Raw genomic sequence first — 18,500 nt, 5'->3', positions numbered from 1 at the left:
CTGCATCTTAATTGTTTTGGTTTTAAATCTCTTCGTTCTTATATCGCAGGGCCTGAGTTTTGCCAAGCGGAGAAGATGCAGGGGGTGAAGATGAAGAGGCGTGCAAACGTGTTTGTCAAACATGTATTTTAATGTGTTTTAATTGAAAAAAGCATTGAAGAGAGTTAACAGAGTTAAAACTGGTGCTAAGTTGTTTGTCACATGTCATAAAATTAAGGAGGAAACAAGGGGCACTGGGGATTTAGTAACAGGAAAATTGGACTCGTGGTAGGGGGAGGGGAAGTTGGAGTTGCAGTTTAATTTTTTTTAAAGGTTTAAATTTAGTGTTCTGTTTGTTTTTTAATTTTAATTTCTTAAACATTTTCAAAACATAAATTGTTTTTTCTTCAAATCCACTTGGCATGTTATTATTGGACATATGGGCTCCATATACATGTCACATCATCAACTTAATAGAAATTTCGACATAACCCAATAGCATGACCAAATTAATGTGTGAGGTATAACATAGACGATCAATAATGTCAACAACAAAAATACATAAGGAACCAAAGATGATAATTTCCCAAATCTTTGAGACCATTTGTGATTAAAAAAATATCCTTACCTAAAAACACCCAAAAAATTAAAGACTAGAAATGTCGAAAACCTTGCATATGAGAGTTTCAATTCGTCAATCGACTAATTTAACTTTACCGATATATGATGGAACGCAAGCAAACATTAATTGTGTGTAGAGTTTTCAGCGAGGAAATGAGCAATGAGTGTTGATTTTGTAGGTACAATAGTGTGAGGAAGAGAATACACCGTATTTCTCACAGTGAGTTCCTTTTTCTTAATATGATGTACCATTTGACACTAGGGTAATGTTGTCCTTTAACAATCGGGTAAAATTTGAAATCTAAAAATCGTTAAAAGGTTAGGAAAATAGTTGCGTTTAAATGGAGGCAGACTTACCAAAATGATTGACATCCATTAAATGTGACCTATTCTCAAGGAGGGGCATTATAATATGGAAAAACTTGTTCAGGGTTCGAGTTACTAATTGGTCACCATTCTCACTGGGAATGGTCACCAAATTTGTGGCCTAATTTACCTTTACATATTAGCACCAATACACCGGCCAAGACAAAATATTAGCTCTATAAATTGATCCTATTGCTGAGAGCTATTCACTTCTTTTGACGAGCGGTTAGCCGAGTGCGGCAGCTTCAACTTCTACCTCCGGATCCTCGTCTGTTGCTGAGATTAATGAAGCAGATTGAATCTTTCCAGCATGATCAAGCCGCATCAAAATGACTCCCCTGAAAGAAAGAAAAACGTATAGTGAGTAAAATGTATGATCACGACATCTGCCAACCACAATAAGAGATGAAAAGAATTTGTCTATAATACATGCAAATCATATCGTTCCATCATAGTGGGAAGTTGAAGCATATTATGTCAATATATTTCAGAATAGAAGGAAAGGAAATACCAAAGTTGAAGTTTACCTTGCATAGCGAGACTGTATAGAAATATCCCGCACCTTAATTCTATTGACTGTACCACTTTGGCTTACAAGAACCACTTGTTCATCACTTTCTCCATCTTCTGTTAAGTTACATAAAGTTGAACAAAATTCAAGAGAACGCTCATAGATATCAGAAAAAAGCCTCAAATATAGGTTCCAAACGTCACCTGCCAAAGAGAAGCCCACCACAAAAACTGCTGCCAAGCGATCCTCCAAGGCAAACTGAAAAAGAGCAGTGAAAAATAGGTTTATTTCTTATTCAGTCTTGAATAAGTAACTTCATAAGGCTTTGAACAAGGAACTTCATAAGCATACCTTATATCCTATCAGGCCAACCCTATTCAATTTGGAGGAGTGAAATCTGCTCAAGGGAACACGCTTTCCATATCCGCTCTCAGACACAAATAACAACCATGGCCCCTTCACACTTCTAGCACTGTGGAAAAATCAACACAAATTATTAGATTAGCATATCCGGTTATTCGGGTTACATTGCATCTGGAAAATAAATTCAGCTTTAAACCATCTTAATCCCAAGCAACTAGGTTCAACTATGTAAGGCCAATTTTCTTTAGGTCGTTGCAACATTAACCCCTTCCATTTTCAACCTCCCTTTAGCTTTTTTTGTTAGCTGTAACTAGTTAACTATTAGGTCAACTAGTAGTGACTATCCCTCAGGTTTTCTGCCATTCAACCCCTACCATAAATTAGGTTTATTTCTTATTCAGTCTTGCCTCCATTTCCACTCGTCCCGCACATCCACTTTCTAGCTACAGATTGCCAACATTCTATCAACATTATTTCTCTTGTATTAATAAATGAGATGCCATTCAGATTGGCCAAATAACCAAACATCCAACCAAAAGTACTTATATTACTAGGTGTTGGTAATTCATGCTTATATAGCAGCAAACCTGAAGTCCAGTATGGTGCTAACCAATGATTAGGTAATAATAACAAGCTAGAAAAAAAAACAAAACAAAACAAAATGTTAAAGAAATTACGCAATATGGGGAGCTTCCAACACCCTCTCCAAGTCTTTTCTCATAGCTGCTGGTATAATGTCCACACTTGCCATCTTATCCCCTTCTTTAAGCCTCATGGCCACTGCCCCCCTAGTGTTTCTCCCTAGTGCACGAATCTGGTACATAACAAAGATGAACGTGACAAGATGCAAATTAATAAGTACAAAAATCCTTCACGAAATGCAGCCGTTAGATGGTGGTAATATAGCGCCAAGAATTTCTAAAACTTTTTTTCTTTTTATTATTATTATTTTTTTGTAAAATGACCAAGGATATAGGACCACAGGTAGTACTAGTTCTCTACAATAATGAGATTTCTACATGAACATAGTGAAACAACTACAGAAACTCAATTCCAGAGATTTAGGACTTGCGAGTTTTAGACACTTGCACATAAACGGGTGCCAAAGTGCACGGGAGATACAAGATGATCCCAGCAAAGAGAGAAATAAAGAGATAAACAAATAAATAAAATGGGAGAACATGGGTAGCCCACAAGAATAGCAATCTCAAGACACAAGAACTTGAATTATAAAATTATTATTGTTCTTCATTTCAAGAGGCTCTACATCAGGAACATGGGGACACCTGAAGTCCAGAGGTTAACAAACTTCTTGAGGATGAAAAAATTGTGCTTAGTTGGTAGGAAAAAATGATATACAAAACATTGTGCCTTGCAATTACCCTAACACTCAGTTTAATGATATACAAAATCCAAATAATAGCAAAAAATTCAAACGAGGCTGGTGAGCTACGAGCCTACGAAACAGTAATAATACTAGTAAAAATAACAATAGTAGTAATGACAATAACAATACTAGTAATAACAACAATAGCAATAACAAAAACAAATAATAGGTAGTACTAACAATAAGAATAAGAATAACAACGATGATAACAATAATAATGGGGTTGGTGAAGGGAGGACCCCAATTGGTTTTTAAAAATTTTAAATAAATAAATAAATAAATAACCGCCCCTTGGGGTTATCCTGCACTTGGAAGGAGTAGAAAAAGGAATAAATATAGTGATAATTTGACTCTTCGTCGCTGTAGTAAATAGGCGAGAAAATATAATTTGTTTCTTCGTCTTTACAAAAATAAAAAATAGGAGTAATTAATTGTGACATGTTCACTAAAAAAAATCCTTTTGTAGCGAATCATTTAGTAAGAAGAAAAAAACAAATACACTTAACACAAAAGCAAAAAAACAAATAATAGTAACCTGGTCTCGTTTTAGTATTTGTATTTAAATTTGTTTATTTAAATAAAATATTTTATTAAATGTAAACAGGTTTTAACTGCATACCAATGTGTATATCAATGAGAAGGAAAGTGATGTATACTTACAATATCAGAGGAACTTAAGATGACCATTCCATTCTGTGATGCCATCGCTACAAGGTCATCATTTGTGCAACAACGGACCCATTTTAGCTCATCACCAGGAACCTATCACATGAATGATGATTTGTGAACCAAAAGAAAATTTATGCACGGCCGGAAATACAAGACTTGCACAGAAGGAGAACGAACCAGTTGAATTGCTATGATTCCTGTTGACCTGATTGACGAAAAATAACTCAAAGAGACCTTCTTAATGTAGCCATTGACAGTAAGCATAAGCAAAAACTGATCCGCAGCAAACTCACTCACAGGAATAACAGATGTAATTCTCTCTCCATCTGACAACGATAAGATCTTGCTCCAGTGTAAAAACAATTATTAACCTCAGCAATTTAAAAAAGAATGTCTGAAAAAGAGAGACTGATTAGTAAATAAATTACCTGAACCAGTGGTGTACCAGCAGCTGTCCGAGTGCATTCAGGAATTTTATACGCACGAGCTGAGTACACTGTTCCTTTATCACTGCAAAAATAACTTTTGTAAGTCATCCATCGACAAACATCAAACAAATAAATTTGGAAAAATTGACAATCTTAAGACGGACACCAGATGCAAAAGTCCTCTCATCATAAAAGTACAAAAGCAAGCTCCTCCTTAACATTCAAGTCATAGGCAAGCCATATGGTAGGACTCTAGGAACTAGGTTTGCACCATCTTTTAGGAATCAAGACAAGATTTTAGCCTAGTAAAAGCAACATCTTGCGTGGGCTGTGAGTAATTAATATTTCATACCATAGATTGGAGAATAACCCATGGGACGAGAACAGTTTGTAATTCAAGTACGAGCGTAGAGAAGTGGCAATTTGATAAGGCAAGCCTTTTGTTTTCATTTTGCCAAAGTAGTAAAGAGGCACAATATATTACTGTGCATGATTCCTGAGTTCCTATGTGGTCTTGGTGAAGAAAATTTCACTTGGCACAACAGGGACTATGGGGAGGATGAATCTTTGAACCATAACATTAATGTCTCAGTAAGTTGAATCTTGAAGTTTTAAAAGGCTAGGCGTACAACTGAGGCGTAAATTATTTCAATAAAATAATATAAAAGTAATTAAAATATTAAAAATATGTGCTAAAATTTATTTAAAAGAAATCTTAGAAGATAAGTCAGTGAGAGAAGGGAGATGGCAGCTGACACAATTGGCGTGAGGATTAGAATAAAATGATTTGAGAGCTTAGGTTTGCAATTTTGGGAGAGTTAGTTGAATTAGGGTTTACATGGTCTGATTTGGGATTGGATTGTATCAGTGGTAGGGAATGAAGAACCTGGTGGTGTTGTAAGGGTTAAACAAAAAAGGATGTGTTCACTTTTTAAACATCTTTCACAAACGATGATGTTTTGATATTAGCCTTCCATGAAACATGGAGTTTTATTAAAAGGAACCAGCCTACTTGACAAAACAGCTGCGTTTCAATTTTAAAAATTCCACAAAAGTTAGGCGCGCAGGGCAGGAGTCGTCTTCTTTACAAGGTGCAGCTGCCATTGTTGCCACTTTTAGCTGCAGCGTGTATGCCTCCAACTGCCTTGCACTGCCCCGCACCCAACGCGTACGCCTTTATGCAATATGCTAGCGATTGTACACCTGAGGCAGTTTGCCGACGCCTCTTCTCAACGCCCACCTGAGAAACACTTTTTAAACCTTCATCTTGTTTATAATCTACTATGCCGTCACAATCCTTGTCCCATTGTCTCTTCAAGCTAACAATATTACATATAATATAACCTTGGTAGTGATGAGGACAGAAGCATTGGATCTAGTTATATTTCGCCAAATCCCCATTTGGCACAGCCAAGCATAAACCTTTGCTGTCAACATGAATAACACTAGACCACCAGATTATGAGCCCTCCAATACACACCGAGAGTTTCAAACATTTTAATCCTTCTAATTACTAGATAAAAGAAACCATCGCATAAGAAAGCCAAGAGATAATATACCTGAAGTACAGAACATGATCATGTGCGCGACAAACAATAAAGTCTGACATTGCATCATTTACCCTCAATTTCCCAACAGATTTGCCAATGGTTCCTCGATTTTGTAGATTGAAAGTGTTAGGTTTCATCCGCTTAACATACCCCTTTTCACTGAATGCCTGACAATTATATGCAAAGAAAACTTTAAGGAAAAAAAGAAGAAGTACTAATGGTTTCTTTTCTTTTAAATTTTCCTTTTTCGGAAGTAAAGGAGTAAAATATAACTTCATGATAAAGAAGGTTGATTAGCATATACCAAAAGCATTTCTTCATTTGGAATAACATCTATGTCATCAAGGTGGCCACTATCACTGTCCTCCAGCATTGAACGCCTTGGACTGGAGAACTTGCTTTTTAACTCATTTGCTTCTTGTTCAATCAACTGATTGAAATAAAAAAATAAAATAAAAACAAAATTGTAATTCAATTTGAACCAAATGGAGGCAATTAAAGTATCTTCCCTATAAACAGTACGATAGTCATCTTAAGAACATTTAACATCATTTCCAAAAAGGGTAGATGAAAAATGGAAGTGAAAATGATGATACAAAGACAGCCTATGCACCATTTTTTTTTTCCACAACAGGTTAAATCAACATAATGATCAAGATCCCACTTCCAACCTAATTAAATGCATTCTACACTGCCTCAACAGGAGCGTGGCGCAAGAGGTTCGACCTCATCAAATGTGCATTTTTTTAAATAATATAATACAAAGAAGTGCATTGAAAAAACCTATCTGAAGGATTACAAAACAGAGTCCTAAAACTATGTACAATAATCAGAAGAAATATATAATACAAAAGTGTACAACTCAGTAGGTTTATTTCAAAACAGGGGAAAATTTTCAGACAGATACATAGAAATACGGGAATCGATATGTATGTCTAAACATAATGTGTGACGAAAAATGCAAGTCTGAAAATATGTCCTAATCTTTAAAAAGAATTATAAATGACCTCTAAAGTGGCATGCATATACACCTTCACAATATATGCAACCAATGGGTATTAGAACTATACCTGTAATATGTATTTCTTGCTTGACAAGAGTTCTTCTAGTTTTGAAATTTGCTCTTTTAACGATTCACTTTCATTAATAAACTTTTTCCTCTGCACAATAAGGAGAAAAGGATACGAAGTTATTACCCAAGGTCTCTCATTAAGCAATCAGAAATTACATTTGAATACACCTCAAGCATGGTAATTCTTCTCAGGCTAATGTCTAATATTGCTTCAGCTTGTTTCTCAGAAAGATTGAACTCTGCATAAAAGAATACAAGATAATATCAGTACCTTTAACCACGCCTACTGCTCAAAAACAGCCGCCACAATTAAGTAGAAAATATGAAAATAACCTGAAAATAATATTCACCATTGGGTATAAAGACACGAAACTGGCTAAGGTGTAAGCTGGGGAATCTCACAACTAGAGTTATATATGGCTTCACAAGTTATTAAGTTTTCAAATTAGAGCATTCAACCCAAAATAAATTGGAAATAGGAGGCCCATATTTCATGGCTTCAGCTTGGGAAGCAGATCTTTGAACACAGTTGATTCACTAAGGAATACATTTAAGAAAAAGGAAATCAAAACAACAGGGTATGGATAGAATACAGATAAAAAAAAGTCTGCATTCCAGAGCTGATTTCAAAGAAAACCAAACCCTAGACATCAAGGAAATTTGAATAACAAAATTGCAAAACATGATTACATTCTATTACTGAACTGGAACTCTCATCTACTCCCTTAAAAACCTTGCTAAGTAAGGCATTAAATAAACCCTACCCCTAAGAACTAAGTTTAAAAAAAAAAACAGATTATTGGAAAATTCTAATTAGTAAAACCATAAGTGTCCTTAAACTTGTGTTGCACTAGAACCCAGGTGCCCAAAAAAAAAAAATTCACATGTTTTAGGCAAGAAATTTCATTGATCAAAAGAAGCAAACACAAAGCACATGACAAAAAATCTACTGCACCAAAAAAAGTTCCTCACAGCAGAAGCTGGAAAGCGAAAAAACAGAAAAACAATACATGCAGAACAACAGAAGTTTAATGACAAAGCCAGAAAATCATGTCTCAGTGCTTTTGAACCACAACTTCTACTTAAGTTGAAGAAAATGAAAAACTCAAAAACATAGGGGAGCTCACCGCTCCTTAGACCAGATGATGCAATTGCATTGCTAGAAGATTCTCTTAGTATACGAATTACTGCATCCAAATTATCCAGGCCCACAACAATGCCCTATTTCAACAAGAAAATACATAAGAACTATGAGTGTGTAGTATGGTCACATAAATATGAATCCAGTAAAATAGTCACAATAACACAGAAGTACATAAAGACAAGCTAGAATAATGTGAAATGCAATAGGAAAAAGAATGAAATCTTCTCAAGTTCACACCCGTGGTTTAGAGCACACATCCAAGGACATGTATGGATGTCCAAAAACATCAAAATAATCACTTTGAGACAACTTATGAATAATCTTATCTAGAATTAGAAGGAAAATAAAAATAATAAAAAAGGGTAGCATACCGCAACAATATGTCTTCTTTCCTGTGCTTGTGAAAGTTTGAACTTGGCACGTCTCTCAATAACAGAGCATCTGAAGTCTAAGAATGCCTGTGAATATTCATTAACAAAGGAAATATTCAGTACAGCCTCACCATTTGGTACATTGAGAACCTTGTACCAAAACAAGTACCAATATCTTAATGCAAGAATATCATAATCTCAATACAACAATGAATGAGTCCGTTTTCCTTTTGTTGTATGATCGAGGATAATTTCTCCTCTTGATTATCAATACAAAAGTACAACAATGAATGAGTTAAGCGTCAATACTTAGGAGTGATGAACCAAATATTAACCGTTCACTGCGTGCTTTAAAATCAAAAGAGCAAAATTAAATAAAAAATCAGTAACCAGGTAGGTTGAGATAAGACAAACTATCCAAGATTTGAAGCCATTAAACGTCCCAACAGAGTAATACAAAAGCTGAGCAAAAACATTATCCATGAAATCAGAATCTAAATTTTCCAATAAACGTTTTGCTGAATAGACTTACTGATGTAGTACGGCCTGTAGGTATTAGATTAAGCACTTAAACAATACAACAGAGAAGAATATAAGAGATCAAGGAGAAGAAAATATAGATCGAAGAGACGAAAGAAAGGGCAGAAACAGTAGAACAAAGAAGAATATCAGAGATCGAGGAGAAGAAAATATAGATCAAAGGGGCGAAAGAAAGGGGCAGAAATCATAGAGTTCTATAAAAGGTTTACTCAACATTCAGAACTACATGGGGGTATTCATAGCAAACTAAAACCTAGACATAATAGATAAAAATCCCTTGCTTAAACAGAAATCCTAACCCAAATAAAATAGGAAACTTAAAACTAGAAACCTGGAAATCTGGAAAAGTAGAAATCCTACTAGAATTTGGAAAACTAGAGAATCTATGAAACTAACAAATACATTAGGAAACTAATAAATTTAGGTCCTACGTGTCCTGCATCAATTACATAGTCAATAGGAGCAGGGGAACTCAAAAGCCAATAAAATATAAGCCAGGGGGCTCAAGAATTTGAACTAACCAACCCATTGAAGTGAAATATTTTTGAATTACCAAAAAAGTTTGCCACACTAGAGCAACATATTTTCAAATGGCAATTTAATAAGGCATATATCTTCAGATGATGGCCTCTTGACAGTTTCTCTTTTTCTTTCGACATTGAGGTCTCTTGAAAGTTTGGACAATACCTTTCTGCTTTTAAGTTTTGAATGTGTTCAAAGAAATCAGAAGAAATTCACTATCCAAGAACTCTTTCCAAATTGTAGTTGATCTCAATGCATCAGCTCGTCAATTTTTTCAAAGACGACTACGATACTAGTCAAACTGCCAGTACGTAAAAGTGCTAGCAATGTTAAAATAATTTGTACTTGCACAAATCTAACTAGATATCAGAAACTAGAACACTACAATCCAACAAGATTTATTTGATTTTCCATATCAGTAGTTGACCTAATTATTATATGCTTATTGTATAAGTTTTCTTTTTGCAGCTTCTACATGAACAGTGCACTAACATGTCCATCTGCTGCAACTATTTCCATAGCCATAAGTTAATTTTATTTATTTATTATATATTTAGTTTAGTTAACTAGGAATCATTCATTTCACAGAATACAATTCTCATGGGAGTGACAACAATGCTGGGAATTCCTTCAGATTGATGGCTAAGCATTCCTGAAAGACTTGGAAGTACAGAAGTACTGCCCCTTTCAAGACACTATCAACAGAAATAGATGAACAGCTAAAACTGATCAATGGCTAAGCATTCCTGAAAGACTTGGAAGTACAGAAGTACTGCCCCTTTCAAGACACTATCAACAGAAATAGATGAACAGCTAAAACTGATCAATGGCTAAGCATTCCTGAAAGACTTGGAAGTACAGAAGTACTGCCCCTTTCAAGACACTATCAACAGAAATAGATGAACAGCTAAAACTGATCAACAATAAAAATTCCACCTTGCCACAAATCCCTGACAGTTCGACCATTTTTGCTGCATCGACATATAAGAAAGTGTAGTGTTTCTATTGTTTTAATTCTATCTCTGAAATTTACTACTTCAGCAGAAAATGCAAATCCTAAGACTCCTAGATCAGTTTGTTTTGACAGAAAATTATAACAATTACCTGGTTTCAATTCCTTGATGTTTGTTTGAACCCAACAAAAAAAGAAAAAAGGATTTCCCGTTTAGAGAACTTCTCTAAAGCACAAGCATTTCCTTAATTCTTTTTCACTACTTTACTGACAAGATTTATTACAACTTTAGCTACCTTAGTGCCTCACGTGTTTCCTCTACAAATAATACTTACATTAAAGGAGACAAAGCGGTGCAGTAAAAACGAAAACACATCAAAAAACCATATAAAATCAAGTACAAACTCATGAAAACAGCAGCCCAAGTAGCGTGAATTACAAAATGATTCTTAAGGGAAAACAAATTCCAGCAAGAAAAAACATTTTCTTGAAATAGCTTACCTACAATATACAAATATATTAAAATAGCATATATGCATGAGTGAGCAAGTGGGTCAGTGGGTGGGCATTTATACTGGAGAGATTAAACTTAGGTAGTCACCTGCAGCAACTCCTTTAGACCCATCTGCTTAGGTTGCCCATTATGAATACTGTGAATAGACAAAATACCAAATGAAAACCCAAGCATTGTGATGAATCATTTGAGCAAGAAAGTTCAATCAAGAAAATATAGTGTACTTCTAGAACAATGGAAAGCCATAATTTAGTAACACCAGAATCATTTTGAACGAAGAAATTCATCCAATCAGATCGTTAGTTAATATCATTATGTGCGGCATTGCAATGAAGGCTACAATGTACACATGCTTCTTGGTTGCACCACTATGTGGATCATATCTAAACAAATTTCTAAGGCTACGTTCTAGTGATATTGACAATATTTCACTGACATTTCTGTTTTCTTCAATGAAAAAAAAAGGCAGCTTTTGCCATGCAAGCATGGTGGACAAGTATTCCACACCTTCACAAAATTACCTTGTGTTTGTCCAATTGTATCTCCCAAAACCTACTCCAATCTCAAAAACAACAGCTTATAAAGTACTTCATACAAGCTGGAAACCAAACTCAGTGGCGTAGATTTATCCTTTCCCATTGAACCTTTTGCCTTCGCAATAAGGCATATGTATTGTCTAATAGGTTATTGCATTTATCACCCATCCTTTTGGAACTTTTCAAAGGCTTTCATCAAATTTGCCTCCAAAATATCCCAATTCCCAACAATGTTGAAACAAATCAAATGAAAAACCAACAGGCCCAGAGCCTTCAAAATCACGACTTTGTGTTTAGTTTTATCACACAATCCCTGTATTTGGGATATTTTTATTACAGCTCAGCTTTTGACTAAAATTATTTAATTCAACGACAATAGACTAATTTAATTTTCTTTATAAAATTAGTTTCCAAACCAAAATATTTTGGTTCCTTGAAGTTATAATATTCAATCAAAGTCATAACTTTCAAGGCCAAAATGCAAGTTTCAAATTTTAGCCCTAAAAATCAACTAGAGAAGTATAGGGAGAGAAATTGCATACACAGTGAAGAACCAAAATGATGATAAAGATATCACTCACCCAACCATGTTACAACTAAAGCTGCATTGAAGAGATGTGAGGCGATAAAGATTATTCAGAACAATTGATGGGTCAGATCCTCGCTTGAGCTGAAAAGAGGATAAAAATATATCATAATCCAATTGCAGAACCCGTTTATTATTTAAGAAGAATAGCAAAACCATTTTACTAATTAAATCTCCCATAGTATTGTGAATTCTTCAGAATGTTAGTATTTAAAAGCTACAAAGTACTCATAGGAGAACAGAATTAAAATTAAATAAATAAATTGCATACCTCAATGACAACACGCATTCCAGAGCGATCACTTTCATCCCTAATATCACTTATGCCTTCTAAACTCTGTATAAAAAAAGGAAAAAAGTATAAATAAATACTAAAATGAGAACATATTAGGTAACATATCTTCAATGAAAAAGCTGCATCCCTAATATAAGGTCAACATGATATCAAAATCTAAGAATAAATACTAAAACGAGATAAGAATTAACAACAATGTATGACCTTATTACTTTAATAAATTTCATGTGAGTGATACAGCACATAACTTAGATGAATATATTGGTACTTATTGGATTTAATATAGTCACATATTAAATAAGAATTATAATACTAACAAATGCATTTGGACTCAGATTAGAATCAAATAACATATATAAAAATCAATCAGAAAACTACTTTTTAATGAAAAATTACAATCCAGCAGTTTTTAAAGGATCATTTGCTACTTGCAAGAATGTCACCTTATTTTCCACAAGTTCGGCTATCTTCTCCACGAGGGCTGATTTGTTGGTTTGGTAAGGGATCTGACTCATTCACAAAGTATAAAATCACTATAAAAAATAAACTCTTTCATGACAATCTAAGCCTACATGCATATTTAATGCAAACCAGACAAGAAGAGCAAGGCAAACCTCCTTTATGATAATTGCACTTCTCTTTGTTCTAGAATCAAGCAATTCTACATCAGTTTTTCCTCTGACCACAATGCGTCCTTTCCCAGTTCGATATGCCTCCAAAATGCTTCACAAAATGAACATTTATCCAAACATTATGATTGTGCAAACATAAATGTCCATGAATGTTCTTACCCACACACACAAGAACAAACACACATATATAAGGAAGATGCAGCCAGCATAAGCAAAAGGGGTAATTCTGCCACCATGGCAATCCTTTATTACTCTCAGCATTTGTATTATATTACATCTTCAATTACACTAGTATATACTATTTTAATCTATCTTCACCTTTAGCTCAAGTTTCTTGGCAATTTTACTTATTCAGAAAAATGAAACAAAACTGTTTGTACGAACAGAGTAGTATACCCCATGAATTTAGCAGCAAGTATGCAACATAAGATATATCACCACTGCCCATCATCACATTCAATTTGAAAGCATCCCTTTAGTACAACCTATTCAAACGTTATGGAAAGAACTCCTACAAGGAGGAGGCTACACTTTTTCGTCCAAGCTTACTAGAATGAACCATGCTTTACATAGCAAAGGAATGGTTCAACTTACCCAAGGTTTCCCATAATCAGTCCTCCAGTTGGAAAATCAGGCCCTGGCATGTATTCCAGTAATTCTTGCAACTGTCACAGCAAAAACCAAATGTCAAATACTCGAAAGGAAAAATGAAATGGAAAATAAAGAAAACACAAAAACAAAAATGGGTCGATAGAAAGAAAAGTTCTTTTTAGTTAACATGAGGGTTCGAATTATGCCCAATAGCTCTAACTTCTATGGAGAACAGTGATGGCAATGATAAAGTCATACTTAAACATTACTGTTTAGCCAATCATTGAGATTCTTTAATATCAAAGTTTCAAATCATCTTAATGGACAACTAAACTACAGGTGCAACACAAAATTTCTCAAAGACTACTTCCAAAAAAGTTATTGAGCGGCGCCACATGCAAAAAGGAATTCTCTGATTGGTTTTACAGGAATTGATGGAAGATAAGTGTATATGATGCTACATTAAAGACTTGTTAACTCTTGCCTAAACATATTTATTTGCCATTAAACCCAAATTGTTATATACTAATCATGGACACAGTTTATATGTAAAATTGATGCACAGTTGATTAGTTTTGTATTTCCTGAAGTTTCATTCAAAAATTCCATACTTTTTAAGAAAATTTTATCATTTTCATTAATTTCAATATTTCCAGCAATATTTTCAGTGACATCAAGATTTTCATCCTAGGATATAACAAAGGGAAATACTAGATTCATTTCAACTATCTTATAAGTTGATAGAAAAGAAGCAATTTTTCCATGTAGACAAAGACTCAAGTTTATGTCAAAGACTCTTCCCCAACTGACTCCAAGTTGGTACATAATGTGTAAAATGTAAGGAGAGAATGCAGATCATTGTTTGTCCATTGTCGGGTAGCTTTAAACTTGTGGTGTTTACTATTCAAGGAGGCTGGAGTCAGTTGGGTAATTCCACAAGGGTGCCCTTCATTGTTTAGTGAAAGTCTTGCTTCTTTTGGTAGAGGAAATAAGGCTCGGGTCTTACGGGGTTGTTGCCAGATGGCTGTCCTGTGGGTGATCTGGATGAAGAGGAATGAGGGGATGGGGGTAGAAGAGCTGTGGGAGAGGGTGAGGTTTTTGTCATCCCTTTGGGTTTCAGTTACATCAGATTTCAGGGATCTTTTCCTTTTTATATTGCTAAATTGGGAGTCATTTATAGGAATCATTTGTAGTTTGTTTTTGGTGGACTCCTTGTTCACTATCTCTTGTCTATCTTAGATTATCTTTTAATAAAATTTGTTTCTTTTCAACCCCAAAAAAAAAAGGGGGGGGATAGTCCTTTGAAGGATACAGCACATTGTTGTAATTATTATCAACACCCATTATATAGTACAACAGAGCTTCTATTTTTAAAAAAGAAAACTAATTGAAACATACCTAATTAATATAAAATAAATAAAAGGTCTCGCCACTTACTGTAGCTTCTGGATTGTGAATTAACACACTAAGAACATCTACCAACTCTCCAAGATTATGCGGAGGAATGTTGGTTGCCATGCCAACCTGGAAATTAATTTAGCATATGTGAATTGAAGATATACAAGTACTGAGGAAGAACAAGAACAAAACACAAGCAGCAGCTTTTGATCATGAAGGACAATTAAACCTAAGAAAAATACCGCAATCCCAGAAGCACCATTCAGTAATAAAGTTGGAAGTCGAGCAGGTAAAACTGATGGCTCTTTTTGTGAATTATCAAAATTCGGAGTAAAATCAACCTGTGCCAAATGAAGCACATCATGCAAAAACAAATTAATGAAGAATAATATTTTATGACTAGATAATGTATGGAACATCTCTGACCGTATCTTGATCTAAATCTGCCAATAACATTGCTTCAGTCAGTGGCTGCAAAAATAAAGCGTCGATATGGTTATTACCAAAGATAAAAATATTCCTTATAAACAAAAAGCATATAGCAAAAAGGGGAATTAAAGCACCATATATATCTGCATGTCTAGCACAGTATCATGGCATAAAGTTCACTGTAAAAGTTAGCAATAAGAGATTTTTTGAGACCCGAATTGAATTTAAATAATGACGTTTATTTTATAACCTAGTGATGATGGGGGAAACTATTCATGATGACATATTTACTGGGACAACCAGCTATGTGGCACAGGGACTTGTAAAAGAGCTGCCCAAGGCAAAATTATAAATATTAAAATATAAAAAATTGGCTTTGAACAATGGTTCCCCCTACACTCCCTGGATTTGTGTAAATGCAGCATTTTCGCACTCTGCCAATGTGCAATAGGCATTAAGTAAACACTCTGGAACAATATCTTTTACCTTTTAGAGCACTAAAAAATTACTCACAACATCACTATAATGACATACATACTGAGAGAAGGAAGGGGGATGTGAGAGAGAGAGAGAGAGAGAGAGAGGTTGCCCCATTTCTGGAATAGAATATAACCTAAAGATCTTAAAATTCATCTTGATATCATGATTATTAAGAACCCATACGGTGTTCAAAGTAACTAAAATATCTGAACATACTTCCAATCTGCACTCTGTGTAACGCATGGCAGCTGCAGGATCAGCATCAATCGACCCAAAATTCCCATGCCCTTGGATTAATGGGAATCGTAAGGAGAAATCCTGGAAAATTAAGATTCAAAGCAATCAGGAGGACACATGAACTAAATAACGACTTATAATGCGATCTAAATCAATATTTACAAAGACAAAAGGTTCAAAAACAAATGGAGTAGAATCCAGAAAGCTGGAATTTTTTTATACGAGGAAATTTTTTTTCCATAAAAGAAGTAATGAAATTTTATTGTAAAGACATTAAGGGGCATTGCCTAGTATATACAGCAAATAAACATAGAAATAGAAAACCAAAAGAGGCAGCAACCGATGTTGCTTGTCCATCCAAAGAATTATCAATGATGTTGAGCTTCCATTCTCCAAATTGATTGTTCCATCCCTCAAAAGCTCTTTGGTATTTAATTTCCAACCATGGATGCCTAAAGATGTGCAAATTTTTTTTTTATGGTAAGAAATAATCTATTGAAAAATAAAATAAAGTATATCCACTGGATAGATTGCCCACCAAAACAATACATCAACATAACGGGAACAGCAAAACAAGATTAGACTGAAAACAGTACTATTTCTCTCACAATTGGAACCCCAAAAACAGATTAGACTGTACAGGTGCTTTCCAAAACTCGAAGACACAGAAGCCTAGAGTTGAGACCAAAATCTGACTTTACCCCATAACACCTCCATCCCCACACCACTATAATTCACAAAAATCTTCTTACACCTCGCCAGCCAAATTACAAAAAAGTTGCAGAGTATTTATCTATAACCATTATAATTACACTTTTCAAAAAACCTACCATGTCATCCAGAGAAGACATGGTCAACACAAAATGACAGCACTCAAATATCCGCAAACAAAGAAAGAATACATAGCCCTGTTTCAGAGTTATTCTAAAGAAACTAACTCCTACAGCTGAGAAAACTAAAAAAATGTAACAAATGAGAATAATGGAACACTACAAGGAGGCCATCCAGAAAGAAAAAAAAAAAAAAAGAGAGAGAGATCGCAGATGTTGAAGTATTTTTTGTATTTACTACTAGCTTATCCCTCTTACTTCTGTAATGAATTCACGTATTGGTTAATAGAAAAAGTTATTGTTACCTGAGCCATTCGCACCAAGGAATCATAGACAGCAGTGTCACCATGGGGATGAAATTTTCCTAGAACCTGCATCCAAGCATTTTCTATCAATCGTAAATATAAATATTAGGAATTCATACAAATGACACAGAAAGCCTCTGATTACTAACCTCTCCAACAACTCTAGCACATTTCTTGAATGGTTTTCGTGACGCAAGCCCCAATTCATGCATTGCATACCTGTAGTTTGAGAACAACAGAGAACAAATTAAACATCGCTCACAGAAATTATTTTCTTCCCAGAAAATTTTATCAGGAACCATACAATCTACAAAGCAAACATCACTCACAAAATACGACGGTGCACAGGCTTCAAACCATCGCGAACATCCGGCAGGGCGCGGCCGAGCAGGACAGACATAGCGTAGGCCATGTAGGCTTCAGTGGCCTCCTTGTGGAGCTCAACACGAACGATTCTTTCTTCGCTGTTCTCACTTGTGTCCTTGACCAGCACACTTCCATTCCCATTCTGCCCCTCGCCTGGGTCCTCCTTTTGCGGGTCGTCCTGGAGCCTCGCTTTGATTGGGCGGACGTGGGTCCCGGGACGGGAGGACGATGCGGACAGGAAGCGGAGCTCCGACAGGTTGTGACGGAGACTGGAAAATCGGGTCGGGTAGAGCGGGGCAGCGAGGCGGTAGCGGAGGATGGAGGAAGAAAGGCGAAGACTGGAAGCTAAGGCCATGGTAGGGGTTTGGGGAGAAACTGAGGATTTCATAGAGATAGGGCTGAAGGCGCCATTTGGGGGTTTTTGGGGTTTCAGCTACAATCTAAAACCCTGGCTTGCGATTGCTTTTGGAATTTCGAGGCCTCTTGCGCGCCAAGATGCGTGTGGGTTTTTGGATTGGAAGCACGGCACGTGACTTTCTAAGAGCATTTTAAAGGATTACTCCAAAAGCATTTCAAAGGAATATGCAAATGCACTAGATAAATTAGCTGTGCGGATAATGCTAGTAATTTTCTCTCTAACCTTTCTTTTTGGACTTTTTTTCTTCTTCTCATGACAAATTTTACTTTTCTTACATTTAAAACAATATCATTAATACATCACACAAACTAGTTTTTGTTTTTCAAATTTACCCTTATTGAATGTATTAACTCTTTTTAATAACAAGCTAGTTTTTTTTACAACTTTCTTACTACCTTGTTAAAAAAT

General features: G+C 35.2%; 1 protein-coding gene across 2 annotated transcripts; it reads right to left on the bottom strand.

The window, feature by feature from the left end:
• Positions 1 to 953: 953 nt before the first annotated feature.
• Positions 954 to 18,191, bottom strand: GYRA (DNA GYRASE A). 2 transcript variants are annotated; one of them, XM_008233680.2, is made up of 27 exons: positions 17,638 to 18,191; positions 17,458 to 17,527; positions 17,309 to 17,374; positions 16,153 to 16,254; positions 15,454 to 15,498; positions 15,270 to 15,368; positions 15,067 to 15,153; positions 13,633 to 13,703; positions 13,021 to 13,129; positions 12,850 to 12,912; positions 12,383 to 12,448; positions 12,107 to 12,195; positions 11,077 to 11,125; positions 8,462 to 8,548; positions 8,074 to 8,167; positions 7,115 to 7,185; positions 6,945 to 7,034; positions 6,179 to 6,304; positions 5,884 to 6,041; positions 4,325 to 4,406; positions 4,074 to 4,238; positions 3,888 to 3,989; positions 2,518 to 2,654; positions 1,829 to 1,949; positions 1,681 to 1,735; positions 1,494 to 1,593; positions 954 to 1,304 (listed from the first exon to the last, which is right to left on the bottom strand). In XM_008233680.2, exons 1-27 carry the CDS (start codon positions 18,060 to 18,062, stop codon positions 1,193 to 1,195), a joined length of 2,841 nt encoding a protein of 946 aa, XP_008231902.2. In that variant the 5' UTR covers positions 18,063 to 18,191; the 3' UTR covers positions 954 to 1,192. The 2 variants fall into 2 exon arrangements, 1 of the variants encoding a protein (XP_008231902.2); XR_016127437.1 differs by lacking the exons at positions 954 to 1,304; positions 1,494 to 1,593; positions 1,681 to 1,735 and adding an exon at positions 2,215 to 2,283 and having other exon boundaries at positions 1,871 to 1,949.
• Positions 18,192 to 18,500: the final 309 nt, after the last annotated feature.

The sequence above is a fragment of the Prunus mume genome, linkage group LG5 (assembly GCF_029339155.1).
Source record: "Prunus mume cultivar Tortuosa linkage group LG5, ASM2933915v1, whole genome shotgun sequence".
Classification (NCBI taxonomy): Eukaryota; Viridiplantae; Streptophyta; class Magnoliopsida; order Rosales; family Rosaceae; genus Prunus; species Prunus mume.
This window is presented reverse-complemented; position numbering and strand designations above follow the sequence as displayed.

Excerpts from the sequence above, each read along its gene's own strand:
- GYRA (XM_008233680.2), bottom strand. The coding sequence starts at position 18,062 with ATGAAATCCTCAGTTTCTCCCCAAACCCCTACCATGGCCTTAGCTTCC. Across the intron at positions 16,255-17,308 it reads CCTTGGTGCGAATGGCTCAG|GATTTCTCCTTACGATTCCC; the intron begins GTAACAATAACT and ends TTAATTTTCCAG. Across the intron at positions 15,369-15,453 it reads CAGATTTAGATCAAGATACG|GTTGATTTTACTCCGAATTT; the intron begins GTCAGAGATGTT and ends CATTTGGCACAG.